At 40.6% G+C, this 24,704-nt stretch overlaps 1 protein-coding gene and 1 pseudogene across 5 annotated transcripts in view; both read left to right on the forward strand.

The window, feature by feature from the left end:
- The window catches only part of MYO3A (myosin IIIA), a 241,353-nt gene that overhangs the window by 206,764 nt on the left and 9,885 nt on the right, over positions 1-24,704 (forward strand). For all 4 annotated transcript variants that reach the window (XM_082740863.1, XM_082740865.1, XM_082740866.1 and 1 more), the window contains one exon: positions 18,761-18,867. In XM_082740863.1, the coding sequence (XP_082596989.1) occupies positions 18,761-18,867 (107 nt within the window). The remainder of the gene's footprint in view (positions 1-18,760; positions 18,868-24,704) is intronic.
- Positions 21,052-22,953, forward strand: LOC309868869 (protein ARV1 pseudogene; annotated as a pseudogene). Its single transcript has 2 exons — positions 21,052-21,174; positions 22,043-22,953. The product of its transcript is annotated as a protein ARV1 pseudogene (transcript).

Raw genomic sequence — 24,704 nt, forward strand, 5'->3', positions numbered from 1 at the left:
GTGTGTGTGTGTGTGTGTTTAATAAAAATTGTGTATATTTAAGGCGTGCCACTTGATGATTTGATACAAAATACACACAGCGAAATGATTACTACAGTCAAGCTACTTCACAGAACTTCTCTTCCCACAGTTACCACTGGGTGTGTGTATGACGTGAGTGCCCAAGATGTATTCTCTTAGCCAATTTCCAGTATTGAGTACAGTATGATAAACTATAATCCTCATGCTCTGTGTGAGATCTCTAGACTTCGTGATCGTTCGTAACTGCAACCATGCTCCTAACCACAGTTGTGCTCTCTGCTTCCATGCATTTGATTTTTTTTTTTTAGATTCTACATACAAGATAATGCATTTCTTTTTCTTTCTGTGTTTCATGTATTTCACCTAGCCTAATGTCTTCCTGATTTACTCATACTGTTTCAAATGGCAAGACTCCTTTCTCATCGCTGAATAATACTCCATTGTGTATGTGGGTGCGGGCACGCCGCGTCTTCTTTATGGTGGACACTTTGGTTGTTTTCATGTCTTGGCTATTGTGATTAATGCTGCCGTGAACATGGGAGCACAGATATCTCTTCAAAGTACTGATTTTGCTTCCTTTGGTTATGTACCCAGACGTGAGATTGCTGGGTCGGAGGGTAGTTCTAGTTTTCTTTTTCTGAGGAACCTCCTTATTGTTTTCCAGACTGGCCACACCAGTTTGCATTACCACCATGTATAAGTGTCCCCTTTCTCCACATCCTCGCCACAGTTGTTCCTCTTGCCTTCTTGATAATATGCTTCCCAGCAGATGTTGAAATGATATCACATTGGGATTTTGATCTGTATTTTCTGCATGATGAGTGATATCGAACTCCTTTTCATTTACTGTTGGCCATTGGTATGTCTTCTTTGGAATAATGCCACTTTGGGTCATTTGCCAAATTTTAAACTGAGGTGGCTTGTCTTCTTGCTATTGAGTTGTGTGAGTTCCCTATGTATTTTGGATATTAATTATTTATCTGATATTCACTCTTTACCTGATAGATGGCTTGCAAATACCTTCCCCTATCCCATACACTGCCTTTTTATTTTGTTGATGGTTTCCTTTGCCAAGCAGAAGCTTTTTGAGTGTCATATCCAAAAAACTATTGCCAAAGCCAATGTCAATGAGCTTGTTCCCTTTATCTTATTCTAGGATTTTTATGGCTTCAGGTTTCATGTTTAAGTCCTTAATCCATTTTGAGGAGCTTTTTTTTTTTTTTTTTGCAATGCCAGAGGAGTCCAGTTTTATTTTTTTGCCAGTGGATACCCAGTTGCCCCAGCACCATCTGTTGAAGGAACTATCCTTTCCCCTTGTGTCTTCTGGGTGCCCCTGTCAAAAATTAGTTGACCATATGTGCTTGGGTTCATTTCTGTGTTCTCTATTCTGTCCCATTGATCTTGGTGTCTGTTTTCATGCCAACATCCTACTCTCTTGGTTATTTTAACTTCATAATATAGCTTGAAATCAGGAAGCATGATGCTTCCAACTCTGTTTTTCTCTCTCAGAATTCTCTGCTGAGGACTTTGGAGAGAACTAAAGCAGAAGAATATTATAAGAAAGTTGATCGTTCACTTTATTCTTCAATCTGACATTTTTTAAATGGACCTAAGAAAAATGCCAGGAATAAAATTTCAGTTTAGGTGGAAAGGATTGTAATTCAGGACATTTCTTTAACTTCAGGTTTAGAGGAGAGAGAGCCTTTTGTTCTATAGAGAGAGGTTGCATACTCTCTGATGCTTTTTTAAGGTGAACTTGGCAAACATCTGAGTTATCCTGTGTTCCGGAGAACAGCAGGGGAAGAGCCTGTGTGAAGAGCCTTCACACAAGAGACTGTGAAGTAGCCTAAAGACACAGAAGGATCTGGGTGGACCCAACAACCCAGAACCAAGGAAAAAGGGAAGATGTTGGCAGAAGTAGTAGATGCTAGTGACCAGAGACTAGAGAGCAGTTACTCTCAGCAGATGCCAGTGGAAGTCTGAGATGTAGCTACAGAGCGGAAGGAATAACTTCATTGATGCTGTGAGGCTGCAAAAGCAGCCCCCCACCCCACTCCCAACTTTGATGTGGCCCTGGGGAGAAAAGAGGAGGGTCAGAAACCCCAAATGACTAAGTTTACTCAGAAGACACTAAGTAAATTAAAAGAGACTGAGTTTAACTCAGACTAATTAAAAATAGTGGAACACTTGGGGTTCCTGGATGGGTCAGTCGGTTGAGTAGCCAACTTAGGATTTCAGCTCAGGTCATAATCTCAAGGTTCATGGGATCCAGCCCCCGCCCCACATCAGCCCTGCACTCAGCAGGGAGCCTGCTTGAGAGTCTCTATCTCTGCCCTTCCCCCATTCACGCACATGCACTCCCTCAAAGAAATAAGTAAATCTTTTAAAAAATAATAATAATATAACACTAGAAAATGGAAATGAGCAATAAAGGGTAAAAATTAAGTCTAGTTTTAGGAAAATCAGATTGCATTTTTATACATCTGAATTGTTGTACACCGAAAACTCAACTCTACAATAGACAACTGCATTTTTGAAAGATCATTCCTATTGAGTTGTAGGGATAGCATTTGATGGCACAAAGGATACATGTGGAAGGCCAGCAAGAGATGATGGTGGTTTGGATGCAGTGGTGGCTGAGGTGGTGACTGTTAGAGGCCAAGTTTTGTCAATAGAAGACCTGCTAGCTAGGCAGGTGGATAAGTATGTGGCTACAGAAGCCGCAAGATCATTCAGGAAGTCACTGACTGCGAGAAGAGAAGGGAGCCTAGAGTAAGAGTTCAGACCCATACAGATCAGGGAGAGAGGAACCAGCAAAGAGGAGCAACTGGGGAGGTGGAAAGAACATGGGGGGTCCCAATACCCTAGAAGGTCCATGAAGAAGATTTTTGGGGTGTCGTGTAGAGTGATGCTGACAGAGTCAATTAAGAAGAGAATTGTAGACTATCCGTTGAACTTCCTATGCATTGACAACTACTTACTAAATTCACAGAGTTTTTTTAATGACACAGAATAGATACAAATGGAAAAGGGGATGCAAATAATCCTTGTGCTACATTTGGGGAAATTTCACCCACAACATCTTCTAGGCTTTACCATTGGAGAGAATCTATATTCATGTACTTTAAAGATCGATGCAACTTTTTAAAAAATTTCTTGAATAGTTTGTGAAAATTTATGGCAAATATAGTTTGAAGAATTCCAACTAAGGGTTGCCTGGTGGCTCGGTCAGCTAAGCATCTGCCTTCAGCTCAGGTTGTGATCCCAGAGTCCTGGGATAGGGTCCTGGGTTCCTTGCTCAGTGGGGAGCCTGTTTCTCCCTCTGCCTGTCATACCCCATGCTTGTGATCTCCCTCCCTCTCTCTCTCTCTCTTTGAAAATAAATAAAATCTTTAAAAAAAAAAAAAAAGGAGAAAAGAATTCCAACTGCTATCATAAATTGGGCCAGGTTTCGCTTTGTCAGTTGTCAATATTCAATCCCTGCCCTGGTTCTAGATCCATCACTGTTCCTTTCCATGTGCTTTTCTTACTTCAGAAGAGGCAAACTCCAGTCTAAGTTTTAGACTCTGATTCTCTTTATAAAACAAACCAAGCTTCCTAACCACCTAACCACATTTAAGCCAAGAACTCCCATAACCCATTCCCTGTTTCTCCAGTTCTAGTGGGTTTTTTCCCCGATAGCTTCCAACACCTGCCGGCATCACAGACTTTGCACAGGTGCATACTTGTTGGAGGGAGTGGAGGATTATGACTACAGCAGTCAGCATTTACTCATCCTCAAAGTCATTTTATGTAGATTAGCTTTGTCCTCCTCAAATAGATTTTCAACCCTCAGCCAACAGGACCATGTCATAAACCACTCTCTGCTCATTTTTCTGTTACCCTGTTTATTACACATTCATCACACAGTAGACACTCAGTAGCTGCTTATTAACTGGCCAGGAAGCTGCTTAATTTCCTCCAAGAATTACAGTAGAACAAGTGTAGTGGCCAGTGGAGTGAAGATTTGAATCTATGGATTCTATAAGAACAAAAAATGCAACATTACATTCTTTAAATGTTCATTGATTTTTATTTTTTTTAAAGATTTTATTTATTTATTTGACAGAGAGAGACACAGTGAGAGAGGGAACGCAAGCATGGGGAGTGGGAGAGAGAGAAGCAGGCCTCCCGCAGGGCAGGGAGCCCAGTGTGGGGCTTGATCCCAGGACCCTGGGACCATGACCCGAGCCAAAGGCAGAGGCTTAAAGACAGAACCACCCAGGTGCCCTGATCATTGATTTTTATATATTATCTGATTTTCAACCCCTCCAGTCAGGAAAAAAAAAAAAAAGTTTCTTTAAAAAAAGAAAGAGAGAGAGATTTATGGGACACCTAAGTGGCTCAGTCAGTTAACATCTGCCTTCAGCTCAGATCGTGATCTCAGGGTCCTGGGATCGAGTGCCGCATCACAGGGAGCCTCCTTCTCCCTCTGCCTCTGCTGCTGTTCTCCCTGCTTGCTCTCTTGCTCTCTCTCTCTCGCACAAATAAATAAATAAAATCTTTAAAAATATTTATTTATTTATTTTAGAGAGAGCGAGGCCGGGGGCAGGGGCAAAGGGAAAGGGAGAGAGAAACTCTCTGCTGAGCACAGAGCCCAACTTGATCTCACAACCCTGAAATCACGACCTGAGTCAAAACCAAGAGTCAAATGCTTAACCGACTGTGCCATCCTGGCGCTCCAGGTAAAAACATTCCTATAATATATAGAAGTCCTGTTTCCTTGGATCATTAGAATTATTAAGCGCCGACTTTGGCAGCCACCCTCACCTGTGGAGATGGATTTAGCTGATGCACTCTTAGCTCAGGTTCATCAGTCCACCCCTGCGGTATGGACCTTCTTGGCAAACTGTGCCTCCCCACAAAGAATTTCAGTTAGGAAACCAAAGTCAAGCTCATTTATAAGTAAGTCCATCATTAAAATAAGCCTAAGAGTCACTTGAAATTTTTTTTTTTTAATTTGACAGATCACAAGTAGGCAGAGAGGCTGGCAAAGCGGGGGAAGCAGGCTCCCTGCTGAGCGGGGCTCGATCCCAGGATCCTGAGATCATGACCTGAGCCAAAGGCAGAGGCTTAACCCACTGAGCCACCCAGCCGCCCTCACCTGAAATTTTAATTCTCTCATGAGTCTCAGAAATCAATAGCCATCTCCAACTATCTGCTACTCCAGATTCTGTTATAGGACTCAGTAAGCTTTAGCTGGATTCTATAAAGTGGCCTAGGAGAACGTCTTACCTATTCTTTAAAAAAAAAAAAAAAAAGCCCTAGAAAACATGGATAGTGTGCAAAGATAATTAAATTTTTCTTTTTTTTTTTTTTTGTAAGATTTTATTTGTTTATTTGAGAGAGGGGGAGAGTGCTCGAGCAGAGAGGTAGGGGCATAAAGCGAGGGATAAAGAGACTCCCCACTGATAGGGAAGCCTGTTGAGGGGCTGGATTCCAGGCCCGTGGGATCCTGGGACCTGACCCGAAGGCAGACGCTTAACCAACTGAGCCACCCAGGTGCCCCGATAACTAAACTTTCCAAGTTAATTTTAATAAGCTATAACTTTTCCCTGTAAGGTTTCTCTCTCTGTGAGATGTATTTTTTAATGTGCACAAGTGTGAAGGTAAAATAATGTCCAAATGAAGACTGAGAAGCTAGTTAAAATTTTTAAAAATAAAGTAAGGTAAGTACATGAACTACTTATTTTATATCTTTCTTTTGATAGCAGTTCTAATAAATTGAACCTGACAGGTGCTAAATGCACTTGCATTTCTGTTGAGAGAAAGATAGTGTAAGGTATGTATACCTAGAGCATAGCTGTTGGGTCATACATCCTAATACATTCTGTTGTGTTCATAAGTATACAATGACATTGCATTATTTCTCCCTGCCTGGTGTTTGGGGGAGATGTTTTGCTTCCTAATTATGGTACACCTGGCAATTTGTTTTGACCATCCTGAAGAGAAGAAAAAAGATTAAATGCAGGATAAATTCTGGGAACACAAAAGCATATTCTCTTTCTTCCCGTTTACAAAGGAGCTGTGACTATCCAACAGGCTGTAATTTTTTAATGGGTTGCAAGGTTAACAAATAAGGATGCTATTGTAATTCTCATGCTTCATTTACATAATATCAACAGCAAATTCAACACTAGATCAAAGCAGTCCCTTGCCATGTACACATGCTGTGGATATAATACAGATGCTTTTAGGTTGCTTTGAGAGTAAATGTCAGGGGGGAAAAACATCACAATTTTCCATTGATTTCTAAATTTTTATGGCATTTAGACCCATGCAATGACCCGTGATACGTTCAGTTATTATGATGCAGATTTGATCTGCTTGATTATTTAGGATTGCCTCTCACCTTGCCATTGGTGATGCCAGCACCTAGAAATGCGTTTTGGAGACTCTCCAAGAATATATTTCCACCTATGTCTGTCCACATGCTCACGCACATGGAAAGCCAGCTAGCTCAAATAATGTTGGCTTATGTATTTTATAGAATTATTTTTTTAGTAAGAGTGAAAAATAGAGAGATTTGAGAATTCTACTGCTTCCCACCCAATACTTCTCTTCCTGAGTTTATTTGCTATCCCTCTTTCTTCATAAGAAGTAACACTAACTCTCCCAAGTCTCTTAAGAAGAGAAGTCAGCATATAAAATTAAATGACTTTATTTACAATCTTACAATTAAGTGAGGATCACTTAATTACATACTAAATACTAATCACATAAAGGAGTTTATTTCACATAAGTTTACAGTCTAAATTGTGGATTTCTGATGAATTAACTGAATTAGTTCAGACAAAACACTTGACCCAGAAGCCTCTGATGGAAACAGCTGCACTTTTGGCTCTCAAAATATTTCCCCTCATTCTACACTTTTTATCCCCAAAATCGTAATCAAGCAAGATTACATTTTCTAACCATAATGCAATTGAGATAGAATTGAAAAACACATATCAGGAAATTAAAAATCAGTCAGATAATATGAAGTAAATAATTAGAGCTATAAATTATTTTTAATTAATAAAAATGGGCGTAGCCACATATAAAAACTATGAATGGGTTGCATCCAGGTCTATACGCATAGGAAAATTCAAATCCTTAAATGTTTTCATTATTAACTGAGGAAAAATAATGAAAAAAGAATGTAAGTTGAGAAACTTTTAATGGAGATTCAAGGTTATTCAACACCAGGAAAAACAGAAAAAAGAAATAATTACAATATGACAAAAACATACCAAATATCTAAATGAAGCTAAGCTAATAGTTTTATCTGAAAATAACTTGATAAGAATTTGAAAATAAAACAACAAAATAAATTCCTAATTACTTAAAAAAGAATCCACAAAAAATTAGAAGTAAGAACATTATAACAAATGCAGTTGATAATACCAAAATCCTACCATACTATAAATGCAGTCAATTTCAAAAAAACAACTTGGGGATGAAATATAAATTTCTGAAAAGAAGTCAGTCAAGTTGATGATGTGTCTGTCAAAGAAAAGTTGACAAGAACTCAGTGTTTTAGATAACTACATTTAAAGTTCATGAGATGGGGCGCCTGGGTGGCTCAGTGGGTTAAGCCGCTGCCTACGGCTCAGGTCATGACCCCAGGGTCCTGGGATCGAGTCCCGCATCGGACTCTCTGCTCAGCAGGGAGCCTGCTTCCCTCTCTCTCTCTCTGCCTGCCTCTCTGCCTACTTGTGATCTCTGTCTGTCAAATAAATAAATAAAATCTTTAAAAAGAAAATAAATAAAAATAAAATTCACGAGACAAGTAATTCTTACGTTATGTAATCTGAGAAAAAAAAAGGTAATATAGAAAATTACCTATTTTATGAAGTTTACGTACCCTGAAACCAAAGTCTGACAGGTAACGTTTTAGAAAGAAAGGAGGGAAGGGGATGAGGAGAAAGGAAGGAAGCTATGAACCAATCTCACGATTTAGAGGTAAAACTCCTAAGTGCAATACTAATTGAAAGCAATATTACACTAAAAGACTCTCTAAATAGCACGTATTAATGGAACATGGTATCAAAAGGTCAAAAGAAAAAAAGTCCTCTTGATAAACACTGAAACAGTTTTCAATAAAATAACACCTGGTCCTGATGAAAAGCAAATTAAAAATAGGAGGAGATTCTTTAACAATATGAAGACCACACTTTTTAAGCCAATTGTCAACATCATTATTTCCTGTAAAACACTGGAAACAGTTCCGTTAGACAGTAGGATTAAGATAAGGATGCTAGTGACTATACTCTTCTACATTATTTGGGAACTTCTACCTGATGGAATGAAACAGGAAAAGGAAGTTTTTTTTTTTTAAAACTCTTTAAAATTTTTTATTTATTTATTTTTGAGAAAGAGAGAGAGCATGAGCACAAGCCTGGGGGTGGGAAGGGCAGAGGGAGAAGCAGACTCCCCACTGAGCAGGGAGCCCAATGAGGTACTTGATCCCAGGACCCTGGGATCATGACCTGAGCCAAAGGCAGACACTTAAACAACTTAGCCACCCAGGGCCCCAGTGAACAGAAGTTGCGATGAAAGCATAGCTATTGAAAAGGAGAAGTTGTAAGGGAATTAGTAGAAAACATGAATTTCAGTCTTAAAAATGCAAGGAGTGAACCAAAATGACAGGTACCAGCAATATTCATCAAAGATATATATGTGAATAGGTAAGTAGATCTTCTTTCCTGTAAAAGTGTATAAAGGGAAAAGAGCACATTAGAAATAATAACCCAAAAAGGTGGAGGAGTTTGAAATAAAGCTGGCAAGAAAACCACAAAGAGACAAAAAAAGATGTGGATAATGGAAACAGAAACACACTGTTTCTGGATTGGAACATAAGTTATTGTAAACAGGACTATTCTAAAATTCATTTCTAAATTGAAAAAGAAAAGTGCATTCAATCTCTATGAGATTTCTTTAGAACTTGAGATGTCCCTAAAGATCATTTGTAAATTTCAGAAAAAAAGAATTATTACAAAGGAGGACTTTCTTTATTAGATAGTAAAATGAATAACATGAAGCTCTAATTATTAAAACCATAGGCCTCTGTTATAAAAATCAACCACAGACTAAAGAAGTAGGATAGCCCTAAAATTAACCCTAATATATATCAAAACCTGTCACAAAAAGACACACAGCAGAACAATAAGAGGTAAATGGATAATTTGTAAAATCTTTCTGATGTGGAGAGAAGAAATAAGATAATCTTACTTCGGGCTGGATATGCAAATATTTCCCAAATACGTTAATGATTTCATTGTAAGAAATAAACCAAAAGCAACCAAATGATATGAACTAAATCTTCACATTCTCTGCTAAGGAAAGAATCCAACATTAAAAAGTAATAAAAGGAATTTTTAAATTTTAGAAGAAGAGATAGGCTAGCTGTGGACTGCATAAACGTTTAAACCTTCGAGAGATTATCTAGTGTCATTAGAAGTTAAAGAACCGAACACAAGATAAGAAACTTAGAACAAATGGAAAAGGTGAACATGTGTATTGCCCAAAGGGCTCTTATAAATAATCAGGAAAAACATTAACATCCCCAATGGAAAAATGGGCACAAGATGTTGATCAATAAAGTGACGAATAAGAATATATATGATCACCCTAGAAATAGAAATACAAGTTAGAGCAAATTGTTGTTTTTTACTTAGCAAAATGGCAAGGATGAAAAAATATTTAACAGTGATGAGAATGTTTAATTTTTCTCCAACACTAATTTAATTATTTAATTATTCTCAAACACTAACGGTAAGACTGTAGAGTCAACATTTCAAAAGTGATTTGGCAATATAGAAAACATTGAAAATAGGTGTGCATCATTGACCCAGTAAACCCACCTATGAGGACACAGCCTAAGGAAACAACTGCAAGAGGAAAAATTTATGTACTGGCAAAAAATAAAATGAGACAAGAAGAAAATGATTAATAAGTAATGACACGTCCATAGATCGAATATTAACAGCCCCGAAAATTCATTTTTCAAAGAATAACCTTGGCAAATGGCTAGCTAACCTAACTACTGGATAAAATATTACAGAATTGGAATTTGAATGCTGTGAATAATCAGCTTAACCTTCCTCCCTGTGAGGCGGTTCATTAAGAAGAGCACCTGGGCAAAAGGCTCTAGAAAAGCCAGGTGTACTGGCTGAAGGAGAACAAGGTGCGCACTCTCCAGAGAGTGGACCTTCTCCATCCCTCGCTGACGTGGGCCTTCAGAGTCCACCTCTGCATCAAAATAAGAATCTGAATAATGTTACTGCAGCTTGGTACAGAGCCTCCACTGCCGTGTGTGGGAAGACTAGAGTGTCACCTCCAGAGACGTCCTCTCTGTTGCCAGGTTGGCTTGGGTCACTGAGAGCCTTCTTGACGTTTCCTCCAGCCATGCTCTGGACCAGACAGGCTCTAGTCAGGAATAATGGCTTAACTAAAACTATGAGCCTTTCTCACCCCACCTTGACAGGAACCACCTAATCTGTGTGTTACCAAGTAGGAACAGAGGGCAAGAAGAGACTAAATGTTGTGTGTTTAGAATCAGATAATGTTCTTCTATTCTGTGTTTTCCAAAGGCCAATCTGAGAAAAGGACTATGATCAGTCTATCTAAAACTGGGCTCTTCGGGAAATATTAACATTGGTTCCCCCTCAGGCTATCTACGCAGATGTTTTTCAGATAGATTAAGATCTTCTGTCCTTGAAAAACAGCCAAGATGTAATGAGGGGCCTTAAATCCGGTTCTCTGGGCAGGTAGACTTGTGTTTTATTGACTGACCGTGTCCATAGTCCCGTGGACAGTCGCTTGGCGTGACGGTCCGCCATCCTAAAGGCACTCTCAAGAGTTCATCAGTGTCACCATGTGTATTCTCTCTTAGGGTGCCCTGCTTGGATGACTGTGCACAAGTGTGCAAGACAGCTGCGAGTAAGGACATAATCAACCCCATGACTAGAACAGAGCTAGGTTTTGAGGACTCTAGTCCAAGACCTCAGCCCAACGAGGGTGCCAGCCACCGAAAGCAGATATGCAGTGATCATGTCCAAGAGCCAAATGATAATCTAGAGGGCATGTCTCTTTGTTCCACAACCCACCCCCCCAAACAGAGCAGCTTTATTCTCGGTTTCCCCTGTGACCTAACTAGAATAGACATGAGGGGCAGGCTTGGAGAGCAGCACCTTACCTAAACCTAGGAACACAATTTAAAAACCAAATGCTCACTTATCAAGGTTCTGGATATTAGTGCAATGTGCCTACATCAGGGAGTGGCAAAAAGCTGAAAAGCTCATGCCCTGTGGAATAAGCACAGATGTACTCTGGCTCTGGGACATCAGTTTTTGATTGGTAGAAAAGAACGAGCCAAAGGAGTCACTTGGGCAGTCCTAAATGGGGATGGAGGCCAGTAGCTGCCAATTGAGAAGGTCAGAGGAAGTCTGTGAGTCAGATCCAGGGGATGGTAAGGGCATCCCCAGAGCGGTAAGGATGCTCAGAATAGCAGAAGCACCTCCCCTTATAACGCTTCACCTTGGGTAGACTCAAGAGAGCACAGACAGACCATACAGGAAAGCAAGTGGCCAAATCCAGGGTAACCACGAGAAATGAAAATGTCTCCAGAGCGTGCGCAGAGCAAGGGAGAGGGGACCAGTGTAGACTGAACTGTATCTTGTCTTTTCCACACTGGCTGGCCTGGCTGTGGAAGCAGTACCTTCTGGAAGGCAGGTTGCAATCCTGAGTGCATGAATTCTGCCTTTGACTTGCAGCAATGAATATTCCTCTCTTCTAAGATTTCCTGTAGGTCAAATGTATTGCTTAAAGTTCACAGACTGTCAGCAGGAAATGGGAAATTTACAAAGAACTCAAAAATGGATTTCTTAAAAAATTGCAATAACAGAAGTGCCTTTCTGTTCTGCTAATATCTGATTTAGATGATCCTGATACAAACTATACTCTCAATGTATACTTAAGTAAAATACTTAATTATTATTAAAATGAGAATAATATGGAGATAAGTTTCTAAAGCAAATATTAACAATGACTTTTAAGCTTTCTTCCAAAAAAAAAAAAATATTGAACTGTTTGTCCTTTCATTAGTCAAAGAAATGTGCATTCCTGGTAAACTAAACCACCTAAATATTACCAGAACTACAGTATAAATAAATATTTTACCTTCTGGCTATTTAATGTAGCAATAACCTTTACAAGCTAATATTTATCATGCGCATCACACAAAACAGACACAAACCTAATTTTGCTACTGCCAACATTGATACTCTGCTGATAATTTGGGATTACAAATGTTTATGTCACTTACGTAATTAAGGGGTTAGAATGACGTTAGCACGCAGTGTTTGTACCCCCCGCAAAAGAACAAAAATTTAGAGGGCACAATCAACTTGCCTTTCTGGAATATTTGTATGCAGATAAGCTATGGGAAGTTTGGTCTTCAAAAATAAAAAATAGTCTGGGGAAATTTAATTTAAATGCAATCAGACCCTGTTGAACACACTCATCAATAATTTTCACTTACTGGCTGGCCACTTTGCATGGCAATATCTTAAGTGAGACACCCTTTTAAGAACATTCAGCCCTCTGCGTCTCATTATCCTGGTGAAAGAAAAAAGTCCGTGGATGAACATGAGAACAGATTCTGCAAGAGACAAGAATTAAATAGAAATTCTTAAAATTCAACACATTTTGACATTTTTTATCTCTATAATATACACATACCCACTTGCCTATTTGTAATTTTACATAAATGAAGTATTTTTTGATATACCCTTTTGTCCGTATTTCCTTACCCCTGTTGTCCCTCCGCGGCCCACATTCCCTGCCCCCTCAAGACAACGTTTATCCTAAAGCCTGTATGCTTTCATTGCTTTTGCAGATATACACAGATTTACATGCACTTATACCCACGTACACATACAGAGATTTTTGTCATTGTTTTATATAAATAAGATCATAATATAAATGTATACACATCTTGCTTTTCTCCTTCAGTTCCTTAGCAGGATTCCCTGCACATCAACTGGCATAGCTCTAATTCATTCTTTTTACTGGCTAGATAATATTTCATGTGTATTTCACAGTGACTTAAATAAACTTTTCTCTCTTGCTAGACATTCACTGTTTCAATCTTTGGCCACTATGAAAGAGGTTGCAGATAACATCTTTGAGAAAATGTCCCAGTATGCCAGGATTTTAGTTTTGTGGGATAAGTTCCCAGGGTAGGATTATTGAGTTGAAAGGTATGTTCAGTTTTGATAGACTGCTTTCCCAAAAGCCCTATCAATCAACATTTTCTTTAACAATTTGTGAGAACATACTTATTTTTTTACATCCTATTCAGTACTGTTGTTAACCTTCTTCTTAATCTTTGCTAAATGTCCCTAAAGTAAAATAATATTGCCTTGTTATTTTAACCTATATTGCCTTGTCTACTAGCCAGCGCTGGCACCTTCCTATGCTTATTGACTTTTTAGATTTGCTCATCTTGAACTTCCTTTTTAAACATTTTGCCCTCTTTCTCTGCTGGTCTGTATTTTTATGGTCATTTGCTAGCACTTTTATGTATTACAAATACAATCCCTTGACTTGTCATTCGTATGGTAAATATAGTTTTCCAAATCTATCTTGTGTCTTCTGACTTTGTTGCCATATTAATCTTTATCTATTTTTAATAGCCAAATATGTCTACTTTTTTATGACTTCTGGATTTTGGTTAAGATATTCATACCCCTAGATTGTTCCTGAATTCCTCTGGTTTCTCTTTCAAGAGTTTTATTGGTTCTTCTATTTACACTTATCTTGGAAGCATCAGGAATTTATTTTCCTGTAGAGTGAGAATGGTGATGCAGTTAACAAAATTCACTTACCGCTCTGTCTCTGAGCTAAAATGGATGCATCTAACCTCTTAGCATCTCTAAACACCTACCACATGGACAACAACCATGAAAAAGGCAGGAGGACACCAAAACCTAAGTCATGATCTCTACCACTCAAAAACATATGGCTCCACTTAAGAAAAAAAATCGCAGATAAAAAGAGTAAGATTTTATATCTTTGTCTAGGGCTGCATGACAAAGCTCCACAGATGGTAGTTTAAACCACAGAAATTTATTTCCTTATAGTTCTGGAGACTAAGAACCTAGATCTATATGTTGGCAAGCTTGGTTTCTTCTGGGGTCGCCCTCCTTGGCTTGTAGTTGGCAATCTTCTCTCTGTGCCTTTACGTGGTCTTCCTTCTGTGTGAGTCTCTGTCCTAATCTCCTCTTCTTATAAGAACACAGTCATATTGGATCAGTACCCATCCTTGTCACCTCACTTTAAAGACGTTTTCTCGGGGCACCTGGGTGGCTCAGTGGGTTAAAGCCTCTGCCTTCATCTCGGGTCATGCTCCCAGGTCCTGGGATGGAGCCCCACATTGGGTTCTCTGCTCAGCGAGGAGCCTTCTTCCTCCTCTCTCTCTGCCTGCCTCTCTGCCTACTTGTGATCTCTGTCTGTCAAATGAATAAATAAAATCTTAAAAAAAAAATTTAAAAATACAGGTTAAAAAAAATACGTTTTCTCTGGTCATATTCTGAGGTACTGGGGGCTAGATACTTCACATGTGAATTTTGAGTGGATACAACTCATTTCAAATGATCTGTACAGACTATGAGTACTGTTGGTGTCCCTGGCCGGGGAGTCACTGGACAGTCAGTGAGAGCTTCATGGAAAAGCATGCTTAAGATTTCAGTGAGGCCATGAGAAGCTTTTCTGTGAGAAAATGAGAATAAGCAAAGTGATGGCTGTAGACATGGTGTGTCAGGGTTCAGTGAGGTAAGTGGACTGACCACAGGTGATAGTTCATTTTGGGGGGAAGTGGGTTATAAAATTGGAACTGCTGAGATTCTAAGTAATCTAGATTTAGGAGAAGTTTAGGCTTAATCAAAGAAGAAGGGGGAAAAAAGCATCATAAGCTTTTGAAAAGTAAAACCTCATAATTAAAATGATATTTAAGGGGGAGAAAAGCTGGTTTTCATTTGTGAGATGAAACATGGAGAACAGGTGAAAGCTGGGCCATAATTATTAAACGAGCAGTTTAGCCCAGAGTGGTAGCAGTGGTAGACAGGAAGAAACAGTGGGTGACTATTAGACATCTCAAAGTATGTATCCAGAAATTGACGGAAGTTGATGATTGTCTGTTTATAGGAAATGAGCAAAAGGGATAAGGCAAAGGTGATGTCCACATTTTGAGCTGGAGCGGGGTGGGGGTGGGGGACAGAAATGATGATGCTGTGCCATGAAGCTTGTGATATGTAAAGTCCCACATGGAGAAGAAAGTGACCACCAGTGCATTTGAGCCTGAGAGTTTGAGATGGAAGTACTCAACAGAGCATAAGACATTGGGACAGGAGCTCTGGCGGGGTGAGAACGTCAACCCTAAGCTGGGCATCCGGAAGCTCTTCAGTATGGAGTCCACTGTGGAAAGTGCAAGGAACAAAGAGAGGAGTTGCTCATCCAGCAACATTTTATTAAGCACTGACTGTATGTCAAGCATGTCCTTAAGTGCCAGGAATATGAAGATAAATCAGATAAGGGATCGCCCCTCCGAAATCTCACCCTCAGTCATGAAGGTCAGGGGCGGTTGATAATGTTAAATGATGAAGTCAGCCATTGAGGGGCAGATAAAGGGCCTTTGTATATGTCAATAAAGTGGTCACCCTTGACTTTGTAGAAGGCAGTTTCAATAGTCTGGGTAATAGAAACGAGATTGAATGGGAGAACCTTTGATGAGACAGTGGAGATAAGAGCGGGTCTCTCTTTATTGCCAGAACTGGTTTTGTTTTCCACTCTCCTGGCCTTTATTCAGATTCTTTACCACCTTCTGCTTAATTAACTTCTGTTACAATAGTAAAACCCTGATATTTTAATTCAGACTTTAACATTAAAATCAAGTTAGGGCACCTGGGTGGCTCAGTTGGTTAAGTATCTGCTTTCAGCTCAGACCATGATCTCAGGGTCCTGGGATCAAGTCTCACATCGGGCTTTCTGCTCAGTAGAGAGTCTGCTTCTTCCTCTCCCTGGGCTGCTGCCCCTGCTCCTGCTCTCTCTCTCTCTCTCTCTCTCTCTTTCTCTTTCTCTCTATATATCTATATGTATCGGTCTCTCAAATAAATAAATAAAACCTTTTAAAAATAAGTAAGTAAAGTCAAGTTAAAATTTAGTCACAGGGCAGTTTCATGCTTCTAAAAACAATATCTTCATATCATATGTTTGTTTCTTCCCATTCAGATTCAAATGAATAACGCAAGAGGATAAAACCAAAACATTTTACAATGATGAGACTTTTTGAAAGAGCCATAGATGCTGTTTAATAAGCACTGGGAGATGATAAGCAGGAGAATGAAAAAACTAAAAGACCACTATTTGTGCTGGCTTTTATCATCTTTCCTGGTGTTTGTAAAAATCTAGGACAGGATCCAAAAGGGCTCAGATACTTGGATTCCCTCCACTCCTTTTTCTATCCCTGTAGAGAGGAACGGAGAGAGAGAACAGGAGACAAATCTCCAGAGATTAGTTGGGAAAGGGCTTTCACCCTTCTATCACTGATCTCTGTTAACAGGGTCTTCTTAACAAAGATCTCATTTTCTTTGTTCTTATTAAAAAAAAGAATGTACTGGGAAGATTTCTGGGGTTGTCTCTGATTGTTCCACGCATTACATGTCTATAAAGTACTCCCAGCTCGCTGATCTATCTTTGCCATCCAGCAGTTTCTCATAGATTCTGAAATGATTGAGCTAGATTATGTGAGAATATGAATGTCATTGTGATAAACATGTTCACCTGGTGGACTGGGCATGAGACTAGAAAGTTAGACAACTTCGAGTCTCTATCCTGGTTGAAACTGCTTTGCACTACCAGTCGTGGTTATTTACACATAGTAGAGATTTTCACTGATTTGATTCTATTTGACTTGAGTTGGTTAGTATGGTTTGGAGAAATTCAGTTTCTCTGTGTATTTCTACATGTAGATGAGGAATCATTCCTTCCCCGTTATTACACAAAGTCATGATCTATTATTGCCTTTAAAGTCCAGCCAACAAACGTATGGTCAGATGTAAGTTGAATGTAAGTCATTCTCCAATAAGCACCCCTACCCTGTTCCCACCCTGATCTTGATCTTGATCTTGGTCTTGATGTATCTTGATGATCTTGATCTTGGTCTTGATGTATCCATTGAACCGACATTTCTGCACAAAAGCAGTCAGGAGATGCAGTGGTCATGAATCATGACAAACACAAATACTTGCTGAGATGCCCATTGGCTCTGTAAATGTAAAGCCACATGTGACGAGCACTACCAACCCGGTACACAGAACGTCAGAAACTAACGATGCTGCTGCAGCTTTAAGAACTTGGCTACATTGAAAAAAGAGCAGAAGACAACAACAAACTTTATTCTTTCTTGGTAGAGGTTTTTAAAGCCAGGTCTGAAGACCCTAATAGCTTGAGGTTCTACATTTAGCAGAGAGTCAAGCCTGCAAATGAGCAGTGTTGTTCTTTGGGCACAAATTAGGAGATGGTCCTTGAAGTAGAGATTGGATGGAGCACAGCTTGGATGGATTTCTGTGCATTGAGTTTGCATCCTGAGACTTTATGGAATTATCAGGTCCAGCATGTTTTTAGCAGAGTCTTTTGGGTTTTCTATGTAGGGTATCCTGTCACCTTGCAAAGAGTGAAAGTCTTACTACTTCTTTGCCAATTTAGATGCCTTTTATTTTTTTTTTGTTGTCTGATGCTGAGGCTAAGACCTCCAGGACCATGTTGAATACAAGTGGTGAGAATGTACATCCCTGTCTTCTTCCTGACTTTGGAGGAAAACTCTCAGTTTTTCCCCATCAAGGATATTAGCTATGAGTTTTTCATAAATGGCCTTTATTATGTTCAGGTATGTGCCCTCAAAACCTACTTTGTTGAGGGTTTTTATCATGAATACATGTGTACCTTGTCAGCTGTTCTTTATCTATTTAAATGATCATATGGGTTCTTACCCTTTCTTTTATTAATGTGATGTATCATGTTGATTGATTCATGACTAGTGAACCACCCACGCAACCCCAGGAATAAATCCCTGGGTTGATGGTACTGAGTGATTTTCTTCAATGTATTGTCGGGTTCGACTTGCTAGTACTTTGTGGAGTATTTCCGCATCTCTGTTCATCAGAGATACTGGCCTGTAGTTCTTCTTACCTGTGATGTCTTTATCCAGTTTTGCTCTCAGGGTAATACTGGCCTCATAGAATGAATTTGAAAATTCTCCTTCCTTTTCTATGTATTGGAATAGTTTGAGAAGAGCAGGTATTAACTCTTCTTTAAATGTTTGTCATAATACCCCTTTTGAAGAATTTTCTAGTAGCTTCAACTCCTCCCCCCATCATCCTCTGAATTTCTGTATGTTCTTCCCACATTACCAAACTATGCATTTCTTTTCTTCCCCTTCTTTCCTTTCCCTTATCTGTCAAAGCCCCAGACCACCAGTCAGAAGGAATGTGTGGCGAGGGATATGACAAGGGTTGGTTGGGGGAACAAAGGTCTTTCCTCTTTCTCCCAGCTTGAGCCCCAGTTGTATGTATATAATTTCTTATTTTCCCCAAAAGAACACATTGCTTGATAACCATCCTTTTAATTGAATGCTTGTTTATGATCACCTTTCTCGTAGGTATCTCTAAAGAAGAAGAGCCAAAAATATTGAGACCCCCAAGACGGCCCCGGAAACCCAAAACATTAAATAGCCCTGAGGACTCCACATACTATTACCTGCTACATGTAAGTGGCTCACTCTTACTACCAGATGGGAGCCATAGCATCCACTAACACCCCTGCCTGCCCCCACAGTCCTGCAAACCCCCCGTCCTACCACAGTCTTCTCTGAGCGTGCATTCGTTGATCTGAGATGCAAATACCAACCCAGAAAGAGAAGCGGTTGTTCACAGGAGCTCTCCAGAGAGCCACCTCTGGTCAAAGGGCGAGCTTAAGAAAAAGAAGAAAGGGAAAGAGGAAGAAAGAGACATTTACTTAAGCACCTTTTAAATTCCAGGCCTAGAAAGAGGGGTGTTCACACACACTGTGACATGTAATCCTATGAAGAGCCCTTCAGGTGGTGTCCTCCTCTCACTGGTCAGGCCTCAGACCCAGATAGGTACCCCAAAGCTGCTGGGGTCATCAGCTATGCTCAGGTCGTTAGCTATGTGCAGGAAGAGGTTACTGCACAGCTCCTGCTTACTCCCCGTGTGCAACCTGCCAGCCTGCGCTTCCTCTCCTGCTCCTGCTCTCCGTGAAATGCCACCATCATCCACTGGTGACCCGGACCAAGAACCTGGGAATCGTCCTGGATCTTGCCCTCTCTCTGATTCCTGACATCCAATCTGTTGCCTAAAGCAGGGCTTCTCCTGGCCGAGGCTCACTCCCATGAGTGCCATGTCTCCGACCCCAGCGGCAACACTCTAAACCACCTTCGTTCCTCACTTCACTTAGAATATTTCAGGCCGCCAATCTTGGCGTCTCCAGCCTCTACCAGAATGTTTCTCTAGACCATCTTGTGAGAGTGTTCCTCCCTTGCTGATGCCTCTGAGAGCCCAGCAGTTCCTTCAGCATGAAGTCCAGATGCTGGGGGCCCTCCTCATGGGCCTCAGGACTACTTGTCAACCCCTTCTCCGGGCCCCATGTCCTCTAGCCAGAGCTAACTGCCGGAAATCCCAACAGCCATGGCTTTCTCCTCTCACATCCCTTAGACGTTTGCACCTGCTGATCCTTCCCTCTGCCATGCTTATTCCCTCTTCCACCCCCACTGCCACAAGGAGAGAGGAAGGATTCTCCCTCCACACCCAGAGAATGCTTCCCATCCTTTGGAATTTTTCCTAGCTTTTCGGCAGAAAATAGAGCTCCCGCTTGATTTCCAAGTCAAACAGCCTCCTAGTCCTCTCTTCTTTTTGGGGATTTCTCTCCAGTGTCTTTGGAGGCTCCCCTTCCACATTGGTGTTCCCTAGCTCTCAACCTTAGCCGCTCTTCTCCTCTCATTACCTTTGGACAATCTCATGACCTCAGTTACTACCGATTCCCAAATCTTCGCCTCTGGCCAGATCTCTTTCAAGCTCTACACTCAGATCTCAAACTGGCTAGTGTTTGTCTTACATACTGTACATGGATATGCACACACACACACACACACACACACACACACAGCTTTACTGAGATATGTCATATACCATACAATTCGCCCACCTAAAATATATAATAAAATGGCTTTCATTATATTCAGAGTTGTACAGCCATCACCATAATCAGCTTTAGAATATTTTAATCACCCCAAAAAGAAACTCCATACCCATTAACAGTCATTCCCCAACCCCTCCCTCCAGCCCTAGGCAACCACTAGTCTATAATCTATGTTCTGAACATTTCATATAAATAGAAATGTGTGACACATGGTCCCTGTGAATGAACGACCAGCTCTTTTTACAAAACAGCAATCAGAATAAAGTCCTGACCCATCCCCTTTCTCATCTCATATCCAAAACTTATCTCTCAAATATCTCCTGAATTTCTGTTTCTCTCCACACCATGTGCCCAGCATTCCCAGTTGATATTTCTGCATCTGTCCTCCCTCTCAGTTCTCTTGTTTTAGTCCCTTCTCGTTAATGCATCTGTCATACTGTACAGTTGGGTTTCTAAAATTAACATCTGGTCGCACCACCCTCTGATGGAAAACCTCGTAATGACTTCCTAGTGTCCTGTGCTGGTCAACACCAGGGCCCTCCCTACCTTCCTGGCCTCACCTCCTGACATTCATTCACCCCTTTTTTCTCTCCTCTCCAGCCATTCCCTCTCGTTAACCTGTACCCGAGTTTCACGTTGTCAGTAGGCAGTTGTCCCTGGACATGCTCTGTTCTCAGCCCAGAACCACTTCCTTTTTCTGTTCTCACCTTATGGGGACAAAATACCCTAGCCTCGATGTCTTTTTCTTCAGGAAGCCTTCCTGATACTCCCACATCCCAAAGGAGCTCTTCCTTTGTCCTCCCGAAGCAGTCCACACATCCATGTCACCACACTGTATCCCGCCAAAGAGTGACCGAGGTGGGTTCCATGAGGTCAAGGAGTTTGCCTGTTGCGTTTAGCTTGACACATAGTCGGCGTGCAATAAATATTTGTGGTACAGACAAGCATAGAGCAGTGTGAGCAAAATACAATCAGAAGTAAATCAAGGAAGCAGAAGTTCCAGGTAGCTCCATTTGACTCTTACGTTATGAAAATCTTGAAAACAGACTTTTTTCTACACTGCCCATCCCAAAAGGAAGCTCATAGCCTGCCATGTGTTTATGTGGTGAAACGGAAAGAAGAGCAGAGAACAAGATTAGAAATTACCAGACATTCCCTCTTAAACCTGAATGGAAGTGGAAAATGGTGCTCAGTGACCTTTATTAACTGCAGTCAAAATGACCACTGACTGTGAAGGCTTCAACAACGGAGGCCACTCTCGACATGAGAGCTGATAAGAGATTGAAATAAGGTGCAGTTCCTGTTACCGACCACGGCCTGTTCACGGGGAATCATGCAGCAGATCCTGACCCTCACAGTTGAGTCCCTGCCCTCCAGAAGTTGACTTTGCCTTCCTGTTACTCTTTTTTTAAATCAATGTAGAGGGCTTAATACCTCTTCAACTATTAAGGACTTGAATTCTTTTTATAACCCTAAGTCTTGAAATCTGTGACTTCCATGACAAATAAAGCACAGAAACCCAGGATATTAGTATAAGCAACAACATACTACATGGTCATCTTTATCTGGTCCTTACCCAAATTTGGGGCATGACGCTGAGTGGAATCTATAGCTCTAGATGTGGGACCCACATGCTTTAACCAGGAAAACACTTTCTGGAACTTTAGGTTGGCTGTAATTGCATGGAAGTGGTCTCCAGTAGGTGGAATGGTAACCACCGGGCAAGGGGAGCACAGAGGGGGAGGCAGCCATTGCCACGGATGCTTTGGCCTCCTGCCAGTACAAGTGCATTGAATGCAACCAGGGGGCCAAGGAGTTGTACCAAGATGGTAACTGTGGGTAACCATTGGCAAATCCTGCCATAAAACCTGTAGACAGAATGTATCAAGTATGATCCTGTTATCATCTTGATTAATGCTATTTTATGCAAAGCCCAGGCCTTAGAGGCATCTTCTTTTCAATACTAAAACAAATGTGCAGGAAAAATTCTGCACATTTGTTTGCTTTGTGAAGCATTCCTAAGGTGGGGGTGGCTGCAAGATTCAAACCAGAACATTGAACCTGACGATTTCATCAGATATACCAAGAAATGGGATTTCTCCAACATGTTTGCAATTGCTTCTCTGGAACAAACTGCCTTTTTTGGTTGGCATTTTTACTTTCCTATGGGTAGAACAAACAATGACAGCAGGGAAGAAAAAAAAAAACTCAACTTCATTTTGTTGTTGAAAGCATTATTAGTATTATTATTATCTAGCTGTGGAAAACTCTTACTGCTTCTAGCTGTCATTTGGGTACATGATGACACACTCCTGTTCCCCAGACTCCTTACAGTATTTGTCCTTAAATCAAATTTTCAGACAATTAAATTGACCCTGAAGATCAACTGAAAGCTGTCCTTTGGGCCATCTTGAGTGGCTTACTGATGGAGAGCACCATGGTCCACTTCTTCCAGAGGATGGAATGAGATTAGGACGGGATTATGCGATCTATAAATTTCAAGACTTTAGAAGAGTTGTATTCTTTATTATATGTAGTATGACCAACTGTATCCAAAAAAGAGAAGACATAAAATACAAACCAAGCACCTCATTTCTGTTGAGTAAAATGAAGCAAAGATTCGGATATAGTTCCTAAAAAAGAAAGCAATGGTTATGGCATTGGAAACGCCCCCAAAACTGCCATGCCTAACTCCCTCCTCATATAAGAGACAACCAGACCACACAGAGACACCCACAGACACAAGGAATGTGGCTCTAGGGAATGAGGTATGCGATAAGTGAAGATTATGCATTATAGAAGCTTCCGATAAAGCATTTGAATTGAAGGAGGAACATGAATTCATGATTCACACATAATAAAAGATCTGTGTTTCAAAAACAAAAACACTTCCTGTAATTTTAAATGGTTTTCATGATACTCTTTCTAAATTATACTACGCACTGTAAACCTTTTCTTCATGACCCAAGGCCACTGAGGGGAAAATGGTTGTATTTATTTAGATTTACAAGGTAGCATCCCATCTCTCTGTATTCTCCTGGCCCTGATTCATTTTCTTCAGAGATGAAGAAATATACATGTTCTCTCCTCCTGTCTGCCTCTCCACTCCAGACTACGTGCTCTGTGAAGGCAGGGACTCACTAGCAGTTACAGCCCCTCTACTGAGCCATGGGATTCAAGCTCCTGCCCCTCCCCACACAAAGAGCTCTGTGCCCCATTGCTTCACCTTTTCCTATAGTTCTTGTTTCTCCTTGAAGGTCCCTTCTTTCCATGGTCATTCTGACTACTGGAAACCAATACCAGCTCTCTTCTATGATATGAGGCTCTTAATCTCTTACATCTAGGAAACATTGCTACTTTGTTGAAGATTTGTTTATTGTAGAGAGAAAGGCATGAGTATGAGCAGGGGGAAGGGCAGAGGGAATGGAGGAAAGAGAGAGAAGCAGACTCCATGGAGCAGGGAGCCCCACACGGGGCTCAATCTCTGGACCCTGAGATCATGACCTGAGCCAAAATTAAGAGTTAATGCTTAACTGACTGAGCCACGCAGGTGCCCCTGAAACATTGCTATTTTTGTGTCCAAAATCAGAGTGAACTGAGCACACACACCCTGTTGATTCTGGTACTCAGCTGTGCAGCCATCAGCAGAAGTGATGGCCCACAGTTCCCTCCAAAACTGAGCAACTAAAGGTCCTTCCGGTTTTATTATTCTCTAATACTTTCCCTAAACTAGTAAGTAGGTAAGAGGAATAGGTAGTTTAGCTGTTGGGATGTGGTTTTTTTCCTTCTACCTTTTAGCTCCTTCTTGACCCTTGTGAAGCCATCTAAGTAAATAAAGTGTTCGTGTATTTCTAAAAGGAATATAAGATTGTGTCCACCATAATGTGACAGATATGAATTTTAAAATTCTGAGGAGGGTTTGTAGTGTAGCTGACTGAGGACAGGGTTCCTATAAGCAAAGTCCTCCCTCTTCCAAAGACCTCCTCAAGAAATAGCCTCCCAGAACATCTGCTCCTTGCGCCATCTTTATCTCCTTCTCACACTCCCTTCTTTACTCTAGCTCTGCAAGAAACTGCCACTGGACATTTGCTTCTTTATTTTCATTTCAGATTTCAAGTTAGTGATTTGTCATTTCAGAATTATTGTTGAAAACATTGTTTGTTTTAAATAAATGCCACTAATATAACTTCAGGTGATAAAGTTAGTATCTCCCTTGAGGGACAATTTGCTTCCATCTTCAAGATGAAGAGTGCAGTTTCGTGTGTCCCTTTTGGCCCCAGCTGCCAGGACACTGAGGGACAAACATAAGGCTCCATCCTAATACTTTTGGCCTCTTTATTCCTTATTTACAATTTCCACTTTATTACCTTGCTTGTGTAATTGCTTCC

This window comes from Mustela nivalis, assembly GCF_964662115.1.
Source record: "Mustela nivalis genome assembly, chromosome: 7".
In the NCBI taxonomy this organism is placed as follows: Eukaryota; Metazoa; Chordata; class Mammalia; order Carnivora; family Mustelidae; genus Mustela; species Mustela nivalis.